At 37.7% G+C, this 23,102-nt stretch overlaps 2 protein-coding genes across 5 annotated transcripts in view; one reads left to right on the forward strand and one right to left on the reverse strand.

Moving 5' to 3' along the window:
• The window catches only part of ALS2 (alsin Rho guanine nucleotide exchange factor ALS2), a 96,490-nt gene extending 89,094 nt beyond the window's left edge, over positions 1-7,396 (reverse strand). Inside the window, exon 1 of the mRNA XM_072617296.1 lies at positions 7,377-7,396. The gene's annotated coding sequence lies outside the window, so the exon portion shown is untranslated. The remainder of the gene's footprint in view (positions 1-7,376) is intronic.
• Positions 1-23,102, forward strand: part of CDK15 (cyclin dependent kinase 15) — a 124,783-nt gene that overhangs the window by 8,841 nt on the left and 92,840 nt on the right. For 2 of the 4 annotated variants that reach the window (XM_072617300.1, XM_072617297.1), the window contains exons 2-6: positions 8,333-8,492; positions 20,697-20,796; positions 20,907-21,032; positions 21,802-21,951; positions 22,121-22,215. In XM_072617300.1, the coding sequence (XP_072473401.1) occupies positions 20,913-21,032; positions 21,802-21,951; positions 22,121-22,215 (365 nt within the window). In that variant the 5' untranslated portion in view covers positions 8,333-8,492; positions 20,697-20,796; positions 20,907-20,912. Of the gene's footprint in view, positions 1-3,155; positions 3,314-8,332; positions 8,493-20,696; positions 20,797-20,906; positions 21,033-21,801; positions 21,952-22,120; positions 22,216-23,102 lie in introns of all 4 variants that reach the window. The other 2 variants (XM_072617298.1, XM_072617299.1) reach the window with 2 other exon arrangements.

Below are 23,102 nucleotides of genomic sequence, written 5' to 3' on the forward strand. Positions count from 1 at the left end.
ACCTACCTATATTTGTGTAAAAAGGGTTATATAGCTGTATTCATGTAATTTCTATGTATGTCTTAGCAATTAAATTCCCAAGTATTTTGTATTGTCAAAAGTTACTTTAAATGATATTTTTCTATTCATCTCTACCTGCTGGATTATGTTGGGAATATACACAAATGTGGATGATTCTAATGAATTTATTTCATGTATTTTATTTTAGATCCTAAAACTTTGCTGAAGTTGTTGTTTCTAATTCTTTAAAGAACTATTTTCTTCAGTGAGCTTTTGAACCTCCTTTTCCATTTGGTCCATTCTGATTTTTAAAGCATTCTTTTCCTCATTGGATTTTTGGATCTCTTTTGCCATTTGGGTTAGTCTATTTTTAAAGGTGTTATTTTTTCAGCATTTTTTGGGTCTTCTTTAGCAAGCTGTTGATTTACTTTTCATGATTTTTCTTGTATCACTCTCATTTCTCTTCCCAGCTTTTCTTCCACCTCTCTTACTTGATTTTCAAAATCCTTTTTGAGCGCTTCCATGGCCTGAGACCATTGCATATTTTTTTGGAGGTTTTGGATGTAGAAGCCTTGACTTTAATGTCTTCCTCTGATGGTATGCTTTATTCTTCCTCATCCAAAAGGATGGAAGAAAATACCTGTTCATCAAGAAAGTAACCTTCTATAGTCTTATTTTTTCCCTTTTTTGGGCAATTTTCCAGCCAGTTACCTGATTTTTGAGTCCTTTGTCAAGTGAAGGGTATACTTTAGGGACCTGTAAGTTCTCAGTTCCTCCAAGGTGACACAGTCAAGGGAGAGGAGTTTACTCCTCTCCTGGGCTGTGCTCTGGTCTGTGAGCAACTACAAGTACTCTTTTTTTGCCCTGGAACTGCAAGTAGAATTCCCTCTCCAGAGCTTCCACCAGTTCCACCACGCCAGTGCTCCTCCTCACCCCACTGCCCACCACTCAAACTGAGACCTAAATCAGCTGCTTGATTCCCCCAGGGTCTTTAGGCTGAGGGCTCCAAAAGTGGATGCTGCTATAGCAGTGGCTGCTGCCACTCTGGGGCTGGGGCCGACTGTGCTCTGTTCTCACCCAGGTGAAAGAACTTTCTTGCTGACCTTTGAAGCTGTATTTGGTGTTTGTGGGTTGAAAAATCTGGGAACTGCAGCTGCTGCCCATGATTCCATGCCCTGAAGCCTGCTCTAGTCTTGTCTATGCTGTGCTATGCAGCCAAGGCTGTGCTCTACTCTGAGCCCAGTGCAATAGACCTTTCCTGTTAGCCTTCCAGGCTGTCTTGGGCTAGAAATCTCTTTCACTCTGTCATTTTGTGGCATCTGCTGCTCTAGAATTTGTTTAGAGTCATTTTTTACAAGTATTTTATGGGTTATAGGGGTAGAACTAGAATAGGTCCTCCCTGAAGTTGTTGTTTCAATCAGTTTTTTTAGTTGACTGTCCTTCTCTAAGCATATCATCATACCGTTTGCAAAAAGCAATAATTTTGTTTCTTCTTTGCCTGTTCTTGTTCTCTCAATCTTTTTCTTATATTATTGCTACCACTAGCATTTCTAACACTATATTGAATAGTAATGGTGACAGGGTACAGCCTTGCTTTATCCCTGTTCATATTAGTAAGGTTTCAGGTTTATCCCCACTACAGATAATGTTGGCTCTTGATTTTAGATTGATTCTGCTTGTCATATTAAAGAAGCAACCATTTATTTCTATACTTACTAGTATTTTAAGGTGGAATGGATGTTGTATCTTTTCAATTTTTTTAATCCAATGATATACTCATATGTATATATGTTGTTTTTGATATAGGAATGGTCAATTACATTTATAGTTTTCCTGCATTCTTAATATAAATCTGACAGGGTCATCTTGGCCATTATGATCATAATCTGAGACTAGATTATTCAAATCCTCTGTTTCTTGTTCAGTTAGCATGAGCATTTTATATCTTTGTAAATTTTCATCCACTTCATTAGACTCTCAGTATTGTTAGCACATAATTCAGCAGCACAATTTTGGGCAATTTCTTTGATTTCTTTTTCTTGGGATATAAATTCAGCTTTTTCATTTTTGACATTGGTAATTTAGGTTTTTCCTCATATTTATGTATACAGTTTAAAAAAAATTCCCATTCAGTAATCCCCAGAGGTCTATCATAGCTTAGTTTTCTAAATTTGTATTTATATCCTAACTTGTTCTTGTTTATTTTTATTAGATACATCTAAATCTAAAAGGGGTAAATTAAGGATCCCCACTATTAAAGTCTTACTATTCATTTCTTCCTATAACTCATTTAATGTTTTCCTTAAGTATTTAGATGCTATGCTATTTGGTGCATATATATTTAGTACTGGTATTATTTCACTGTTTGTGGTACATTTTAGTAAAATGTAGTTTCCCTATTTATCTCTTTTTGCTGTTACCTTGTCTGAAGTAATGATTGCTATACTTTCTTTTTTTACTTCAATTGAAATGTAGATTTGCTCTAGCCCCCTTTTTACCTAGGTAAATCCTTTATGTTTCAAATGTGTTTTGTGTAAATTATGTGCTGTTGAATTTTGCTTTCTAATCTGTTCTGCTATTTTCTTTTGTTTTATGGGTGAATTTCTCCTGGTAGAATTAATAATAATAATAAATTGTATGTTGCCTCCATTTCTCTTATACTTTTTTGTCTAAGGAAAAGCTTTATTTCACTTCACAGGTGTTGGGGGTTTTTTTTGTTTTGTTTTTTGTTTTTTACAAATTGAAGGTTTGTGGCAACCCTGCATCTAACAAGTCTATCAGTATTATTTTTCCAACATCATATGCTTACATTGTGTCTCTGTGTCACATTTTGGTAATTCTTGCAATATTTAAAGTTTTTCAATATTATTATATCAGTTACGGTGATATGTGATCAGTGATCTTTGATGTTATCATTGTAATTGTTTTGGGGTTTCACAAACCAAACCCATATAAGATGGCAAACTTAATTGATAAACATTATGTGTATTCTAACTTCTTTATAATCACTTGTTTCCTGTCTCTCTCCTTGAACATCCCTATTTTCCAAGACATGACTATATTGAAATTAGACTAATTAATAATTCTACTATGGTCTCTAAGTGTTCAAGTGAAAGGAATAAATCAATGTGACTTCGTTGTTATCTTATTTTAAGAAATTGCCACAGCTACCCCAGTCTTCAGCAACTACTGCCCTGATTAGTCAGCAGCCATCAACACTGAAGCAAGGCCCTCTATCAGCAAAAATATTATGACTCACTGAAAGCTCAGAAGATGGTTAGCATTTTTTAACAATAAAATATTTTTAATTAAGGTATGTACATTTTTAGACATAATACACATATTATGCAATAGCAGTATAGTATAAACATAGCTTTTATATGCACTGGGAAATCAAAAAACTTATATGACTCACCTACAATGTTTCTGAGGTGTGCCTGTATTCGTTTTCCACCCTCTCTTTACCAAGAAGAAAGAAGAACTGTGCTCAGCATTAATGCTCTAGCTATGGCTTCTCCTCTGCTACTCCTTCTTTCCTTTTTCTTTTCTTTATCCTGCAACCAGGCACAGGTTCTTATACTTTTCTTTCTTTTAAACCCACTTTCCAGAGCTGTTCTCCTTAGTTAGAATTTGCCTTGCTTGAGACTTAATTTCTTCTCTAATTTGATCTCTTACTTATTCCTCCATTTCCTTTTTCCTCTTGCTTCACTTTTGAATGAATTGTATTTTGGCATCCAATTATATGTATATATTTTTCCCTCTGAGGAATTCAGGAAAGAATGAGGTTCAAATGATGTCTGCTCCCCCATCCCTTCCTTCTTGTCTGTATTGTCTTTTATTTGCACATCCCAATTATGTGAGATGATTTTCCCTACTATTTGACTCCCTTCCCACCTCTTAGCATATTCCTTTTATGCACCCTTTTCATTTTTTCTAAAAGATAATTAAAACATAGCAAAACCACTTGCAAGTTCTTTTGTCTTGCTATATTCCCTGATGATAACAGGGATCTGAGGAGATACATATATCATCTCCTAATATTAGAATGTAAAAAGTTTATACTTGTTTAATCTCTTATGATTCTTTACTTATATCTACCTTTTTATATTTGTATTTCAAAGTTTCTCCATAGCTCTTGTCTTTTCATCAGGAATGTTTGGAAATCCTCTATTTCATTGAAGGTCTATTTTTTCCTCTCTACTATTATACTTTTTTTCTAAGTTGTTTTTAATTATTAGTCTAGATCCTTTGTTTTCTGAAATGTTGTGTTCCAAATTCTTTGCTCATTTATAATGGTGGTTGCTAAAGCATGTGTGATTCTGACTGTGGCTCCTCTGTACTTGAATTCTTTCTTTCTGGCTGCTCACAGTATTTTTAATTTGATCTAGAAGACATGGATATAGTTCATAACGTTCCTGAGAGTTTTCATTTTAGAGTTTCATTCAGTAGGTGGCCAATAGGTGGCTCTCTCAATTTCTACCTTACTTTTAAGAAATCTGGGAAGTTTTCTTTATACTTTCTTGAAATATGATGATTATGACTGCACATATACAGTTTATATGAAATTGCATGCCTTCTTAAGGAAGGTGAAGGAGACTGAGATAGGGATATAATTTGGAACACAAAATTTTAAAAAATAAATGTTAAAATAGTTTTTACATGCAATTAGGAAAAAACAACACATAAAAACTATCACATACAAAAAGAAATAAATATAATGACTGTTCTTTTTTGTCACAACTTTCATGTAGTCTGATGATTCTTAAACTTTTTGTCCTTGATCTGTTTTACAGGTCAGTTGTATTTTCTTAAGCAATACCTTACATTTTTTTCTTATTTTTCAATCTTTTAACTTTTAAAAAAATATTTATTGTAATCTCATGTAGTCATTGCTTCTGTTTAATCTATTGTAAAGTTTCTTGGGTAAAGTTTTGTACTTCTTATTCTAAGCTTTCAATTCTCTTTCCATTCTTTCTTCTGTAGTTCTCATTTCTTTTCCATTTTTTTCTCTCTGGTGCTCTCATTTGATTTAAAAAATAATTTTAACCCTCTTTCAAAAACTTTTCCTTCATCTCTTCCAGGAATTCTGATTGAACTTACATGTCATCTGTGTTTTTCTTTGAGACTTTGCTTGTAGATGTTTTGGAATCATTGTCTTCTTCTCAGATTGTGTCTTAGGCATTCCCATCTTCTTAATAACACTTTCTTGGGGGGATTCTTTTTGTTTGTTCATTCCTACAACCTACTTCCTTTCTATGGACCTTGTATTAGGAGTGGGCTTGGCACATTTCTGGAGGGAATTTCTGGGCTGAGCTTGTGTCTTTTTGGGTCTTTCTGCTACTTTCTTATAGTATTGAGTGATATGTTATTATAGGATCTCAGGGTGTTTTGTGGCAGTCCTTTGACATAATGGAGCCTCTCCTAGGAGGACGCTAACTATTGAGTTAAGATTTCTAAAGTCCTTGTCCAAGGATCCAGTTTATATCTAAGGAAAGGCTCATGGGGCAGTCGGAGAAAAACTAACCCTTACGTGAGTTTGAATGCCATAAACAATATGTAATAACATTGGGAAGCAGTTCATTGGAGAGTTTTATTGGTTAGTGATAGGGAAGAGTGGGATAATGAGAGATGAAGGAGACCTAAAATACAACTCAGATATATAATAGATTGTGTTAATATGTGGTTTTCTAAGTCAATATGCTGGCCACATGTATCCTTATGTGTGGATGAGTGGTCTTGTTTCTATTTGAGCCAGACACCACAGGTCTAGGGAATTTTCTAAGACTATAAGTTGTAGAGAAGGCACAGCCTGCATTTACAGAAGGAATTTCCTCCCCTGGGAGTTCCATATACCAATGAAATCACAGGTCCCAGAATTTTGTTTCTGCCTATACCTTGGCAGTAGTGGAATATGATTGTAGTAGTGGAATTTATGGGTCAAAGGATATATAGTTTAGTTACTTTTCTTGAATATTTCCAAATTGATTTTCAGAATGTTTGGATTAATTAACAGGGTCATCACTAATATTCTTGTGTACCTTTCCACAGGCTCTTCAACATTTGTGATTTCTGTGTTCTGTTATCTTTTCCAATTTGTTGGGTATCAGTTGCTTTATTTTCACGTGGTCATCGTTAGCTTACAATTTCTTCTGAAAACTCTGTATATTTTTGCCACTTATCTACTTGGGGAAGGGATGCATACAGTGACAGCTTAATGTTTGTTGGTTTAAAAAACAGACCAAAATAAAGGTTAAATAACTTATGTCTCATAGAAAGACACTCGATATTGCTGGAAACAAAACCCAGGCATTCAGCAGCCACAGTATCTTTTCTGTCTTGTTTAGAATTCACTATTCATGTGGTCTGTAACTCTAAGTAGGTTTATAGAAGCTTTGATTATATTACTGTTTTTCTTCAGGGCTTGAAGTTTGTGTAGGTAAGGATTAATGGAATACAATTCTTCTTAGGATCCTCAGGAATGCTGAGACCATCAAATATTTTCATCAAAATTAAAAATATATGCCATAGCAGACTTATTTTGAAAGTCCTAGTTTTCTAGGTATTCAAAGAGAATTTTTACTCTCTGCATTTTCCATGACCCAACTTCTAAAGTGGCAAGAGCAGTTTATACTTTTGGTGGTCTAATCAAGTCAACAGCATTTATTAAGTGCCTACTATATGCTAAGGGTTGGTCTAGTTTTTTTTCCTGATTAAACTAGAATGCATTTTTAATCCCATCTTAGTAAAAGGTATGTGGAGGGTGAAAGGGGCAAGAAAAAGTTTCACTTATGTAAAAATATACTGAAATTGTAAAAAGAAAAAAAGTGACTCCCAGCTGTCATTTGACAGAAGGGAGATCTTTAATATACAGTCAGCTATATGTATGCATGAAGGCAATGACCTCAGAACAGAGCCAAGAAGGTGGCTTTGATGATGGATGGTTACCTTTTTTGAATAATTTAAATAGAAACGCTCCTACTCATCTCATGCCACAAAATAATTAGTGGATTGAATGAGTAATCACCAGATGTAAGAAAGCAGATCCTGACTGTTATTTTTAGAAGGATAGAACATATGGCAATCTAAATGAGAATGATTGAAATTTATATTCATGAATCCTGTAATATAAGTACTTGTATATATGACTGCTTATAGAAAACATTTTAAATTTAAAGGAAATTATGCACTTTATGCTTTGAAACCATTTTTTCTTCCTATTCTGAGTTGTTTTGATCTAGTAGTGCCTTAGTACATACCTTTCCTCCTTAAAATTTCCTCTCCGCAAAACTCTTCAATATCTCCTTCCTGCCTACTGAGTCAAGTACAAAGTTCTTAACTTGGCATTCAAGATCACTTGCAATCTGGCCCAATCTTACCTTTTTCAGCTTTCCGATACTCTTCTCTGCTTCTGCATAGGAAATGACTGTGTACATATCCCCAGAAGAAAATTTGTGTGGTAACAGCAAGAGCTGTCCAGTTGTAATAAACATGTAGGAAGCTAGAGGGCAGGGCCAATTTCTTAAGGTGAGGCATAAAGAGACACATTCCAACAGAAAACTGGAATTCAGCAAATCGAGAATTCTCATCACAGAGCTCAGAGCATTCCTGTTATCTAGAGATCAAACCTTATAGACTTACCCTGGATTGTGACTCCTCCTTTGTCCTCACTGTGATTGTACTTTTTAATTCCAGTACTTAATCCTGCTTCAAATCATCTTTCCTTCCAATAGTATTTATAATTTTTTCCAGTTTACTGGGTATGAGGTGAAATCTCAGGGTTGTTCTGATGTACATTTCTCTTATTAGTAGTCATTTGAAGCATTCACTGACTTGGTTGTTCATAGTTTACAATTCTTTTGAGAACTATCTGTTCATATACTTTGATAGCTATTACAGAATGACTTTTTGAGCTTATATATTTCTTTTAGGTGTCTTTATGTCTTAGATATAAAATTCTTATTAGAGATATCTGATAGAAAGATGTTCCCTCCCCCCCAAGGTACCATTGGGAAGACTTTCCTCATTTTTCTTAATTGGCTGCCCCTTCAGACCATGAATAATATTTTGGTTTTACCTCTCATAAATTTATGTCTGATTTAGTATAATAGTTATTATTACTATTATGTGTGTGTACATGTGCATGATATTCTCCTACTAGACTATAAAGTCCATAAGGACTGGGCCATCTTTTATTTACTCTTTATAGCTCTTCTGGCACCTAGTATAGGTTTTTGAACATGGTAAGGCATCAATACATGTTTATTAAGTTACTTTATATTAGTTTTGTGGAGAAAGTCCTTTCATTGATGTAAACTTCTTTCTATCTTACCAGGTTGCCCTCTGGACTTCTCCAATACATCCCAGAAACCTCTTCACCCTGGAAGATAACTTCATTCCTGAAATTCATACCACAGAAGTACCCTCTGCCCACCCCGTCCATTCCCGGGTACCACTCTTGGATTAGATGGTTCCTCCCAGTACCTTCAGTTAAGGTAAGCTCCTCAGTCAACCATTTTTTTTTTTTCATTTCTCACCTGGATGCCCTCTGAACTTTTCCATCATGCTGTGTGTGGGGTAGGTACCTTCTCTACCTTCCCTGGTTCAGTTTCCTTTTATGTGTTTTCTTCCCCATGAGAATGTAAGTTCCTGAAGGTAGGGACTGTTTTTCCTTTTAATAAATGCTTGTTGACTGTCTGATTCAATGGACATTGTTTCAAGTAAACTCTTACTTCTACTGAAAGAAAACTTACTAATAAATTTGTTTCATCACAGCAAATACTCCCAACAAATACTCCAACCAATGAATTTACATGGAATATTCTCTTTTAAATAATATTTTTCCAATTACATGTAAAGACAATTTAAAACATTTTTAAAAATTAAATTTTGAGTTCCAAATTTTCTCCCTCTCTCCCTCCCTTCTCTCTCTAAGATGGCAAGCAATTTGGTATAGGTTATATATGTGCAATCATGTAAAACATATTTCTATATTAGTTGTGTTGTGAAAGAAGGAACAGAAGAAAAGGGAAAAAAACTACAAAAAAAATTAAAGCAAGTAAAATAGTTTGATTCGATATGCATTCAGTCCCCATTAGTTATGAATATGGATAGCATTTTCTATGTGGAATACTTTCCAGCAAAAAAAGTTGGTTTATTGTTTGCCATTTCCTTCTCCAGTTCATTTTACAGATAAGGAAACAGAGGCAAACAGGGTTAAGGGATTTGCCCAGGGTTGCACAGGTAGTCACACAGATACTAGTAAGCATCTGAGTCCAGAGTTGAACTCAGTTTTTCTTGACTCCAGGACAATCACCTTATTCATTGCATCATCTAGCTGCCTTTGTTAGGAACTTAACACATTTCCCTATTGAGTTAATGTTATAAAAAGCATTTTATAACATTATACATTTTGGGTTAGCTTCCCAGCTCACAAAAACCTATGTAATTTACACAAAATAGTAGAAAGTAATACTATGGCAATACAAATAACTTTTAAATTAATTTTTTTCTATTTTGTTTAGTTTTTTTTTTTTTTTACTGCTCTTGAATGCTGTTTGACAGAAAAAGGTTTTGTTATAGAATGGGAAAACAAAAGTGAAAATTCTGAAAGGTATTTCATAGCACTCTTAAGGATAATTTTTTTGGCTTGTACATTGAAGGAAAAAAGGAGATAGAAGAGAAGAGAAAAATTTTAATAAAGAGAATGTGGGATAGGTATGAGAGAATATCTGCGGAAAATTGACAGAGCTGAGTGGTGAAAGGCACAGGAAAGGAGGAAAGCATGGCACGTACAAGATCTCCCTCTAAGGAAAGAAAGGAGGTTGTGGCAAAGAGATTTTGACTTACAGGGGTGTGTTTGAGCTAGCTTGTACTGGCTCACAAGAGCTGATTTTACATTTTCAGTGTGTGCAGTTATATCTTGGAAACTGACAAATGTTATAAACCATGGCTTAATTTACTGCTTTGTTAGTGACCTACCCTTAAGAAAGTGATACAGAAAATGTTAATGACAGATATTGAACTGAAAAGTTTTTCATCTATACTTTTTTGTGGGGAGAGCTGATTGTTAAACATTTACTAGTTCTTGGAAACAGTTCCCTAATCTGGTCATCAGTAGCAGTGTTAGCTCAGGTCAGTGTGGTTGCTTTACAGATGCACAGTTCTCACAGTTTTAGAGTCAAGCTAGTTTAACCCATGCCTAATGGAAAATCCCTTTTACTTCATCTCTATTTATTCTTCACTTGAAGATGTCTAGTAAGGGGGAGTCTATACTCTTATAAAACATAATCTACTTCACTCTTTGGATAGTTTTAGTTATTAGAGACATATTCCTTTCTATTAGTAGAAAAAACTGCCTCTCTACAATTTCTATCTTTCCCACTCACAGATTCACAATGTTCATGGACTCTTTTTCTTCCACCACTCCTTACAGAACATTCCTTTAACTGAATTGTTCCCACATTTTGAATATCATTTAAAAATTTCATAAATGGTAATATGATGGTTATATTATTAACATTCTTGGCTTGTAAAAAATACATGATGATAAAAAGCAATCATGAATTAAATAATGCTTTTAAAATGAGCTTGCATTTTATTAATCATACCAGCGCCTACATACATTTGAAAACTAGTAATATGCATCCATCTAAAGAAGGTACTAGGTGGTTGGAAATTCTAGTTTAATGAAAGTCTATAATCATCTTCATTAACTTGTTTGATTAGTGAAAGCTGCTAATGAGGTCACGAGCACAACTTTGAAAACAGAGGGGGATAAAGTCCTATTCCACAGACAGATCATCTTAAAATGTGTACTCTTTGTTGGTCATATGACAGAATTGGCAAAAAAGTACAGATGACTAAGAGCAAAGACATTGTCACTACTGGGCAAACAAGATGAGACAAAGCTGATGTTCTCCTGATAGCATCTGGAGTCAAATTCCCACATACTAAGAAATATAGTTTCCCAGCCATGGAAGGCATGGAAAATCTATGGCTACACCTTGTGCTTGATATGGAAGGTTGAGGTACCTGTTGTTTTCCCCAATATCACTGAGGAAACGGATCATAATAAGACCACAGAGCTAGAGCTGGAATGAACCTTCGAGGTCTGACCCTCTTGTTTGGAGTGCCACTTTCTTGGCTTCCTTAATTCATTTCTTCTCTACTCCATCTCCTGTCATCATCCTTAGGACTTCGATAATGATGCTGATAATCCCTCTAAGATCCTGACTTCAAAATTCCTGTCATCTCCAGAATCAAATACTAAAACCTCTGCTTGGTGTCCCAAATAATTTCCCTCAGTGTCCTCTTCTGTAAAATGGGGGATAATAAAAGCACCTACCTTTGACCATGAGGGTCAAATGAGAAAATATTTGCAAAGTACTTAGCGTGAATCCCAGCACATAGTAGGTACCCTATAAATGCTGTTATTATTATTTGTTATTTCTTCTGTATTCTGGATTCACTTCCTTCCATATACTGTCACAGAATGAAGGATAAAGATGCAGAATTACCACTGGGTTGGGGACTGAGGCAATGTGCGCCCAACCCCAAATATATATGTGAATCATTTGTAAGTCAGGTGTTTGTAACTTTGGGCTGGTGGCATTTTAATATGTGTATGTACCTGTGGAGAGACAGTATGGCTTAATGATTGAGAGCCAGCCTTAGAACTTGGGAGGCCTGGGTGAAGTCCCACCTTTGGCACATGCTGGCTCTGTGACTCTGGACCCCTCTGATCCACAGCTGTCTCTTTGAGGCTGTAACTTGCGAAGCATGTGTCATGATCCTCACTCATTAGAAGAGGATTCTCAGTGGGAACTCCCTGTGCCAATGAAATCACAGGTCATGCTCCCTGAATTTGAACATAATTAATTAAATGTTTTAAAAACTGTCACAAATCAGGCACATTTTTAGTATGGCAGGCAATGCTATACTCCAAGAAGAAAGACAGCCTCTGACCAGAGCACTTTGAGGCTGGAGGAGCACAATTTGACACAGCAGAAATCACTGATGCACTCCTGCAGGACAGGAGGGACAGTTGAATTCCTATGCCTTTCAACAAGAAATAATAATGCTGTACTTTATAATAACAGCTAACATTTACAAAGCACTTATTATGAGGCAGGTACTATGCTAAGTGCCTTACAATCATTGTTTCATTTGATCTTTACAATAATGCTGGGAGGTAGGTATTATTATAATATCATAATAATATCCTCTCCATTTTACAGATGTGACTACTGAGGCAAATAGAGTTTAAATGACTTGCCCAGGGTCACACAGCTAGCAAGTATTTAAGATTGAACTTGAACTCAGGTTCCTGACTCCAAACCAGATGCTCTATTTATTGCACTACCTACCTGCCAAGTTGCATAAAACTAAGTGATATTTTTCAATATTTATTTTGCCCTCTGGTTCTAGAATATTAGGGCAGTTTTCCTTGATAATTTCATGATAGATGATGTCTAAGCTCTTTTTTTTGATCATGGCTTTTAGGTAGTCCCATAATTTTTAAATTGTCTCTCGTGGATCTATTTTCCAGGTCAGTTGTTTTTCCAATGAGATATTTCACATTATCTTCCATTTTTTCATTCTTTTGGTTTTGTTTTGTGATTTCTTGGTTTCTCACAAAGTCATTAGCCTCCATCTGTTCCATTCTAATTTTGAAAGAACTATTTTCTTCAGTGAGCTTTTGAACCTCCTTTTCCATTTGGCTAATTCTGCTTTTGAAAGCATTCTTCTCCTCATTGGCTTCTTGAACCTCCTTTGCCAATTGAGTTAGTCTATTTTTCAGGGTGTTATTTTCTTCAGCATTTTTTTGGGTCTCCTTTAGCAGGGTGCTGATCTGCTGTTCGTACTTTGCTTGCATGTCTTTGATTGCTCTTTCCAGTTTTTCCTCCAGTCCTCTAACATAATTTTCAAAATTTTCTGAGCCCTTTTTGAGCTTTTCCATGGTTTGAGCCCATTGAGTGGGCTCGGATGCAGAAGCCCTGACTTCCGTGTCTTTCCCTGATGGTGAGCACCACTCTTCCTCATCAGAAAGGAGGGGAGGAGAAACCTGTTCACCAAGAAAGTAACCCTCTATAGTCTTGGTTTTTTCCCCTTTTCTGGGCATTTTCCCAGCCAGTGACTTGACCTCTGAATATTCTCCTCACACCCACCTCGCCTCCGGATCCTCCCAGCCAGTGCTTGGGGTCTGAGACTCAAATGCTGCTTCCCAGCCTCAGGGCTTTGGGTGGGGGCAGGGCTGCTATTCAGTGTGAGATCAAGTTCAGCTTCCCCAGGTGGGGGCAGGGCCACCTCACAGGCTCAGTTCCCTCAGGGGGTTTATGCAGAGACCTTCAACAATGGATCCAGGCTCCTGCCTGCTTGGGGAGCCCCGGTCTGCTCCCACCTCCAGTGGTGCCTCCCGAGGGGGCCTGAGTCATGGGGGCTCCCTACTCCCCTCTCGACCCGCCGAAGAGAGCTTCTCAACCACCCTTGTCACCTGTGGGTGGAGGAACCTGCGCGGCTGCTGGAGATTCTGTCCCTGAAGCCTGCTTGGATCTGCTCCTCTCGGCACTGGGTGGTCAACGCAGGGCTGGGCTCAGCTCCACGTCCGCAGCACGAAGAACCTTTTGCGAGAGGTTTTCAGGCTCTTTGGAACAGAAATCACGTCCGCTCCGCTTCTGTGGCTTCTCCTGCTCCCGAATTTATTGGCAGCTGTTTTCTACAGATATTTCATGGGCTGTGGGTTCAGAGCTAGCGTATTTGTGTGTTTCTACTCCGCCATCTTGGCTCCGCCCCCCCAAGTGATATTTTTCTTTGATCAACAGCGTAAAATAGAGAACTTTTTTTTTTGGTAATGAATTATTGCTCAGTAAACAAACTCTGTCATACTGTGTTGTTGTGTTAGATGTGCTTTATAAAAGACTGATACACGTGGAACCCAGGAATCTCCTTTTTCCTTCAGTCTCAGCAATGTATGTATGTTCCCTTGTACAGAGGGGAAAAGAGAGACCATTATTTCATGTTATATAATCAGGAAACTCCTGTGGTACTAAGAGCTAATTTTTTCTTTCACACAAGGCTGTTATAGAGACATGTTGAACTCCCATTAATTTGTGAAAAAGAAAATCATTATTCCTTCCATAGGACCTGTTATGTGAGTTGGCAGTACCTTGGGGCAACTTGAGCTATACAACCCTGAAGGAGGCCTGGGCCAGACTGAAGAAAAGAAGGAACTTGACACTGAGTCAGTAATCAATCAACCCGCATTTATTAAGTGCTTACAATATGCCAGACATTGTGGGAAGACAAAGATACAACCATTCCTTCCCTACAGGCTATTAGAATTTACCTGGGAGAATGAGATTAGAGAAGATGGCAGAGAATGGGCAGTGACCCAGCTACACTCTCCCAATATTCCCCTCTAAACACTTTAAAATAACTACTCAAATAAAATTTTGGAGTGGCAGAGTCAGCAGAATGTCAGAGTGAGACATTTTTCCCAGCTTAGGAAAACATAGGTTGACAGGAGAAGTCTGTGACTTTGGGCTAGGGGCTGTCCCAGAGCCTGGCAGCAGCACCATTATTGGGTCTTGGAAGAAGCTGTAAGAGTAGAAGCAGCAGCTGTTCAGGAACTCTCAGCCCAGAGATGCTAAGGGAGTAGGACAACTGGTCAGAGATTACAGGGGACCCTTTGTCAGCACTGGGTTGCATCTGATGCTGATGGACAACTCTGTGATCCTTACAAAGTTCTGGGTTGCAGTTTTAGGGCAGGCAGGAGTTCTTTTGGTTGGTCACAAGGGAGCAAAGGTCCTGGCCGCAGTTCCAAGGCAGACACTTGTGACTTCAGGAGAGCAGGGGACCTGGTCACGGTCCTAGGGATGAGAGGAGCACTAGCACTTGTAGTTGCAGGGAATGGTGACCCTTCCTGGGTAAAGACCAGAATATAGATCAGGAAAGCAGTGACTACACCTTTGCCTGGATCACACCAATTTGGAGACACTGGAAAATTACAGACCCCCAGAACTATTTCTGAAAAGAGCAGATCAAAACGCCTGAAGCTTGGGGCAGTGAATCTCTACCCCTAGGTGAGTGGAACCAAACTTTAACATAAAGTTTAAAGTCAAGAAGTAGACTGGAAAAATGAGAAAGCAACAAAAAAAGAACCTGACCATGAAACTTTACTGTGGTGGTAGAGAAGGTCAAGATATCAACTCAGAAGAAGATGACAATGTAGAAACAGCTACAAGCAAAGCCTCAAAGAAAAGTGCTAAGCTCAAATTCCTGAAAGTGTTAAAGAAAGCAACAAGGGTGCTAGAGGAAAAAATTGGAAAAGAAATGAGATTGATGCAGGGAAATTATGAAACAACAATTAAGAGTTTGGTAAAAGAGGCTATGTGTGTATACACACACATACACATACATATAACATATGCATTTATATCTATATATTTATCTGTTTATCAGTCTTTCTTTATATTTATGTAAAATCTCTTTAAAGAGCAGAATTCTTCAAAAGGAAAAAGAGATAGAAAAGCTGAATGAAGAAAGTCATTCCTTAAAAATTAGAATTGGGCAAGTGAAAGCTAATGGATTCTACAAGATATCAAGAAACAATAAAATGAAGTCAAATGAATGAAAAAATTAAAAAAGTGAAATATCTCAGTGGAAACAACTATCCCAGAAAATAGTTCTAGGAAAGATAATTTAAGAATTATTGAACTGCTTGAAAACCATGATCAAAGAAAGAGCCCAGATATCTTATTTCAAAAAATTATCAAGAAAAACTGCCCTGATATCTTTAATCCAGAGGGCAAAATGGAAATTGAAAGAACCTACTGATCATACCCTAAAAGAGATTCCAAAATGAAAACTCCCAGGAATATTATTGTCAAATCCCAGAGATCCAAAGTCAAGGAGAAAATATTACAAGAGCCAGAAAGAAACAATTTAGATATTGTCAAGCCACAGTCAGGATCACACAAGATTTAGCAGCTTCCACATTAAAGGAGCAAAGCGCTTAGAATATGATATTCTGGAAGTAAATGACAGACTGGATTGGAGGGAGACTTGACGCAGAGAGATCTAATAGAAAGTTTTGACAATAATTTTGGCAAGAAACGATGAGGACCTGAAATAAGGTGGTAACTATGTGAATGGAGAAAAGAAGGTGAAGAGATATTGTGGAGATAGAAATAAAATTTGACAACTAAATGAATGTGTTGGGTGAATGGGCGTGAGGAGTCAAGGATGATGGTGAACATCCAAGGATCCTTTTATTCTTAACCAACATGTGCTAATCTCGGTGTGTTGATCAGTAAGATTGTTTTATTTGGTACGATAACAAGAGCATTCTTTCACAGATCGTTCTTACAGTTAAGACTCATTATCTGTTCCTGAGATACCTTATCTGATCTGACAGTGCTTTCAATACTAAAATATGGGCTTTGGTTGCACTTTTTCTTTGTATCCTGAGTCCTCAGTAATATGCTGGATGTATACTAAGTGCTTATTGATTGATTAATTGATTGCTGGATTCTCTTGGTGTTATATAACATTATATTTGTCTTTAACTGTCCTGATGCACAATAGGTCAATAACATTTTTAAAGGCAAAGTCAGATTGTAGAGAAAGTCTAGACAAGAGTCTGGGATTGAGAGCAATATCATGGATCATAAGTGTTGAGGCTGAAGACTTGGGTCTGGCAGCTTAAATATAGAGCACTTAATCCAATTCAGCAACTATTTATTGAGTATCTACTCTGTGCAAGGCACTATACTATATGATAGGGATATAAAAGCAAAAAGAGAAGCAGTCCTTATTCCTCAGGAACAAACATGCTATAGGAGGTATACAGCATGTACATAGACAAGTAACGTATGGAGTTAAACAGCATTAAAACGAGCCATAGGGGAACGCTGTTCTAATGTCTGATCTTGACTCTGAAGAAGAGATGAGAAAATACTCTTTCCTCCCTTCACTGAAGAGGATGGAGTGGGGGGGGATATCAAGTAAGGAACATGGACCATACTGATTGACTATACTGGCTTTTCCTTCTGTCTCATCTTTATTCTTTGTTATAAGGGATAGATCTATAGGTAGGGGAGAGGGATATATTTGGAAATGGAGATAATGTAAATACAAAAGCTATCCATTTAGGGGGACCAGGGAGGGATTAGTAAAAGAGATAGTGCCTGAATTGAACCTGGAAGAAAAAGAACATATTCTGAGAATTGAGGATGGATGCCTCTCAGGCCTATGGAGGATGGCTTGTACAAATGCGAGGTAGAGGGAACTACAATGTTGGATTAGGGAAGAGTTGTCTGGTTTGGGTGGAGCATAGAGTACAGGAAAGGAAGCAATAGAAAATAAGTCTGGAGTTGTAGTTTAGTGCCAGATTGTGAAGGATTTTAAATGATAATTTGAGCAATTTGTGTTTTAACTCAGAGTTAATAGGCAGTCACTGAATGGAATATTATCATGGCAACTGTGTGGAGGATGGATCAAGGTGAGACAAGAACTAGAAACAGAAAGATCAATAGGAGGTAATTATGAGAGAGAGAGAGAGAGAGAGAGAGAGAGAGAGAGAGAGAGAGAGAGAGAGAGAGGGAGGGAGGGAAGGAGGGAGGGAAAGAGAGGGAGAGAGAAAGAGAGAGATGGCCAGGGCTTAAACTAGAATGATGGGTGTGTGAATGTAAGGAATGGGATGAATGACAGAGATTTTATGGTTAATGGAAAAGACTTGGGGAAAAGGGAAATTGAATAGTTGAAGATGATTTCAAGGTTATGAACATGCATTACTGCAAGGGTGGTAGCATTCTCCTCTGAAATAAGGAAATTTGAAGGAGGAGTAGGTTTAACAGGGAGATGATAAATTCTATTTTGGGCATTTTGAGTTTGAGCTGCTGATGGGATATCCAAGTGCTCATGTCTAACAGATTCTAGGACTGGAGTTTAGAAAAGAGGTGGGGATGAATATATAGATTTGGGAATCATCTATATAGGGAAGGGAACAAAGAGAGAAGAGTTGGATCCAAGATAGTCTTGAGGGATATCCATGGTTAGGAGGTGAGAGATGGATGGTGATCATTAGAGTAGAAAAGAGTATATAATCAGATCTGGAGGAAAAAAACCTAGGAGAGCTAAGTGTGATGAAGGACAAGAGGAGAGATCATCCAGGAGGAGGGGTTGGTTCATAGTGTCTACAAAGAGGTAAAAAAAAAAGATGACATCTGAAAAAAAGCCCATCAGATTTAGTAGTTAAGAAATCGTTGGCAATCTTTGAGAAAGTAGTTTCATTAAAGTGCTTGGATGTGAAGCCAGATTGCAAAGGGTAGAGGAGTGAGGGAGAACGAGTACACAGAACAGACAATTGTTTCTAGAAGACTGGCAGTGAAAAAGAAGAGATATATAAAATGACAGTTTGAGGAGATGTCAGGGTCAAATGAAATGTTTTTGTTTGTTTTTAAGAATAAGGATGACCTGAGACATCAAGAGCATTGAGGACTGGCAGGGCATAAATGGGCATCTAGGTGGCACAGTAGATGGAATACTGGGTCTGGTTTCGAGAAGACTCATCTTCCTGAGCTCACATCCGGCCCCAGACACTTACTAGCTGTGTGACCCTGGGCAAGTCACTTAAGCCTGTTTGCCTCAGTTTCCTGGAGAAGGAAATGGCAAATCTCTCCAATATCTTTGCCAAGAAAACCTCAAATGGGGTCATGAAAAGTTGGCCGTGATTGAAATGACTGAATAATAGCAAATAAAAAGAAAAGATTTACCTGAGCCTAAGACAGGGTGGCATTCTTTGGGCAAGTAGGAGAGATGATGTCTCACCTTGCTCCGCATAAAAGGTTCATTGAATCATCATTATTCTTTCCTAGGGGAGATGGATATGGAAAATGATTATAGGAACTTTTGAATCACATTTATTATGGTAAGAATATTAATAATAAAAATTAGCATTTACATATGCTTTAAGATTTACAAAGCACTTTACATGTATTTTCTCATTTGATACTTACAACAACCCTGTGAAGTAGGTGCTATTATTACCTCCATTTTACAGATGAGGAAAGTGAGGGTGAGACAGACTGAAAGTGACATTGCTAGTCAAGTGTCTGAGGCAGGATTGGAACTCAAGTCTTCTTGACCTGAAGTCCAACAATCTATCCACTGCACCCTGTGGCTGGCATACTAACATCATTCAAACAATGACTAGATGACATTAATAAAAATAAGCCAATGATTTTAAACGCCTAGTAAGATATAAAGCAGGTATTAAATGAGACAATGCCAGATCTGATATCGGAGAATCTGGGTTCAAATCCTCTCTCCATTCACTTCTGACCTCGGTAAATCTATTTATTCTCTCTGGACCTCAGTTTGCTCCTTTGTAAAATGAAGAGATTGGAACAGATGATCTTTAAGGTCCTTTCCAGCTCTAAATTAGTGATCCCATGATTTTTAAAATTGTAGATGTACGGAGGCTTCATTTTGTTCTCTTGTAGTGCTACTAAATGTCACCAGAGGGCACTGTTAGCAAAGCAAAATGGAAATAAAAAAATGAAGGAAGAGGAGGTAGGTTAAGAATTGTACTCTGTTGTTTTTGCATGGAATAAAATTGATCTCATATCTCCTACTTAGCACACCATATTTTAAAGCCTATTTACAGTAGCTCCAATGCTTCAGATATCTATGATGAAATTATCAATGTAAGGTAAATACTCAGGTGGTGGCACAGTGAATTGTGTTGGATTTGGAATAAGGAAGACCTGGGCTCAAATTCAAAAGCCTCTTCAAACATTTACTAACTGTATGATCCTAGACAAGTCACTTAAACTCAACCTCTGTTTCCTCTTCTGTAAAAAACAGAGATAATAATAGTACCCACATTACAGGTTATTGTGAAGGTCAAATGAGATATGTAAGGAGCATTGTAAACTTTGAAGATAAATACTGAAAATTATTATTTTTGATGTTGTTCTGTGGTTTTTCATCATAAAAGATTTTGGCTGGTAAAGAACTGAAATTGAGGATCACCCAGAGGCCCCCTGAGAGGTGAATGGTGGTCACCAGAAGGGTAGAACAGATATCAAACTCCAGTGCAGCCAGAACTAGATTAAAATATAATTGAGAAATAATGAAGACATGTTTATAATTGAGAAATGTTTAAGAAAATAAATAAAAATACAATAGAACATAGATAATGTTCTTTGTAATATTCTAAGTCTCCATATTACCAGCAGGGACCCATCTTTATTTGGGTTTGGCGAAACTGCTAGAAGATTGTTGTTTGACGGTTTCAGTCATGTCTGACTCTTCGTAAGCCTATCTGGGGTTTTCAAAAAGATACTTGAATGGTTCGCCATTTCCTTCTCCAGTTCACTGTACAGATGAGGTAACCGAGGCAACCAGGGTTTGCCCAGAGACTTGCCTAGGGTCACACAGCTAGTTAAGTGTTGGCAGCCAGATTTGAACTTAGGAAGATGAGTCTTCCCTAACTCCAGGTCTGGAACTCTATCCACTGCCCCATCCTAAGTACACATTCTCATAATTAACAGGGGTATACACATTAAAGTAAATAACCCATGTGTAAAGACTTCCCTGGCTTATGGTAAATGTGGTTGTAAGAACTTTCAACTGCCAAATTCTCTGAAAAGTTTGTAACCATCCTAATGCATCACCCTTGTTTTTCATTTAAGCACGTATGAATGCATAGAGCAGCCTTTCAGAGAGATTGTTCTTTGCACTAATGGAGAGAAAATGCTGAAGTCATGAGGCTGCTTCAGGCCGAGATCTCATGTGAGTCATATGCAAGCTCTAGCTTTACTGACCTCTGGCAAAAGAGGAGGGAGTGAAGAGCAGAGAGGGAGAAGGAGAGAATTACGAATGTGTTCTCCCCCCTCACCTAGGCGATTATGGGTCAAGAGCTGTGTTCAAATGCTCTCCAGCCAGGATGCAGCTGTTATCGCTCAGAGAGAAGAGATGCCCGCAGCTGCCGAAGGAGTCAGACTGTGGCAATGGATTCTGCATTAGAGGTAATTCTTCTCCCAGCCAGTAGTATCATTCTCAAAAACCTATTGCTAAAATAAGTAGCACTAGGTCTTCTACTGAGTATATAAAGCTGAATTTTCTGTAGTAGGTTTAAACCAACAAAAGCAGATTCTTTTCTAGAGCCACGTAGAGGATTTGTGGCTGTGGGTTATTTTGTTTGGTTTTAGTCAGACTTGAGTGTGTTGTTGTAAAATGAGCAAGGTACTAATTCCATGCTTTGGGGGAGAGGGGGACTGTACTGAACTCCCTTTACATGAGTTACAGTGAGGACTTCTTGCTCTCTTTAACTCTCTGACTTAGTGGATTGCAGTATCAAATTCTAGAAAGAGAAAGTCAGAGAGCTGCGGCAGTTGGTGAATTAGAATTTGAGTGAGAATGAGAAATATTGATTATTCACTATCTGGTGGGCACCTGAGTTTAGTCAATTCCATGCTAGAAGGATTGAGTAAGCATGGCTGGTCAGTTTGGGTAAGGAGAGAATGAAATAGAGGAGGCATCCATCATTGTATCTGAAATGACTTTAAATAACAAGGATGTATTTTTAAATGGAGGCTGTTCCTTAAATAAAAGCTTTGGTGTTTTGGCAGCTGCCATCATAGGCTTTTAGGAATCTGGCTGTCAGGAAAGATTAAGCTTTGAGGAGGTTCTCCCAAGCACCTGAAGTGAAAAGTCAGACGAGCAAAGAGAAGGAAAATGTCATCACCTCTGGAATCTTGCCTTGCCTTCATTTCTCCCCCTATATTTTCCCTTCAGCTAGCAGACCTAAGAGAAGCATCATTCTCCATGACTTCCCTGCACCCCAAGGGATCACATGCATCCCAGGCCCGGAAGTTTAGGAGTAAAAGGCCGAGGAGCAACAGCGATTCTTTCCAAGAAAAGGACCTTGAACAAGGTTTTCCATGGGTGAGTGAGCAGCCGAGCTGATCACAGTGAGTTTAGCATAGTTTTGTCTAGGGATGTTGGTCATCACTTGCAGGACAATTATTGGGCATTCCCAGAAGTTCAGGTGTGCTATCTAATTTCCCTGTGAAAATGTTAGAACTGATTAAGTGCCTTTCCCTTCCTCCCCCAGAGAAAGAGCCTTCCTTTTGGAGCTGCCTCATCATACTTGAATTTGGAAAAGCTAGGGGAAGGCACATATGCCACAGTCTACAAGGGGATCAGCCGGTGAGTAGGTGACTGCTGTCTACATTTATGAAACTGGGTGCAGTAGCAAAGTAAACCAAGTGGTTGGCTCCAGAATCCCTTTATTTAGGATCTGATCAGGATGCTGTGCTTGGGAGTTTCATGTTTATTGTTTAAAGAACTTTTACCCCAAGTCCTCAGGTCCTTTTTGAAATGAAGAGGAGTGAATCGTAAGAAAACAAATATAAACCTAATGTATTGTTTTGGTATTGTATTTGATTGTGAGTAAGGAAAATTAGGTACTGAAAGGCTGTATCTCTTGGCTACCCCTCCACCCAATCAACCCAATGAAATATTTTTTGCCAGCCTGACCTTCCCTAGACAACAATGTAGTTACATAGAATGTGGGTTTCCTCTGGTCCTGAGATCTTGGTTCACTGTTTATGGTCATGAAGGCAAGTTGGTATTAACAGGAGCCATAGGACCGGAGGAATGGAGACTTAGATCTGGAAGGGTCCTAAGGAATCATCTGTCTATTTTAATACCGTTATTTTACATATAAGGAAACTGAGACGCCAGAGAGCTAAATCCTGGCTTGGTCAAGATCATACAGGTTCTCTGACCACAAATCTGGGGCTCTTAAATCTCCATCCCCTAATCACAATAATAGACACCCTTGATCGAATCTTTTATATATTTGCTTCATTGTTCACCTTTGCATATGTAGATATAACCTAAGTCAATTTGTGTGTTTTGTGCTTCTACAAAAAGACTCTAGAGTTCAATTCTGTCTACTAGGAACCAGGTACTATTTTTTGTAAGATATTTTGTTATGCATACATATGAAAAGCCATAAGAGATTTTAAATTCTAGTTGATTTGTTGATAATATATTTTTCCCAAGATGGGTTTTTTAAAAAGTCTTTAAAA

The sequence above is a fragment of the Notamacropus eugenii genome, chromosome 6 (genome assembly GCF_028372415.1).
Source record: "Notamacropus eugenii isolate mMacEug1 chromosome 6, mMacEug1.pri_v2, whole genome shotgun sequence".
NCBI lineage: Eukaryota > Metazoa > Chordata > Mammalia > Diprotodontia > Macropodidae > Notamacropus > Notamacropus eugenii.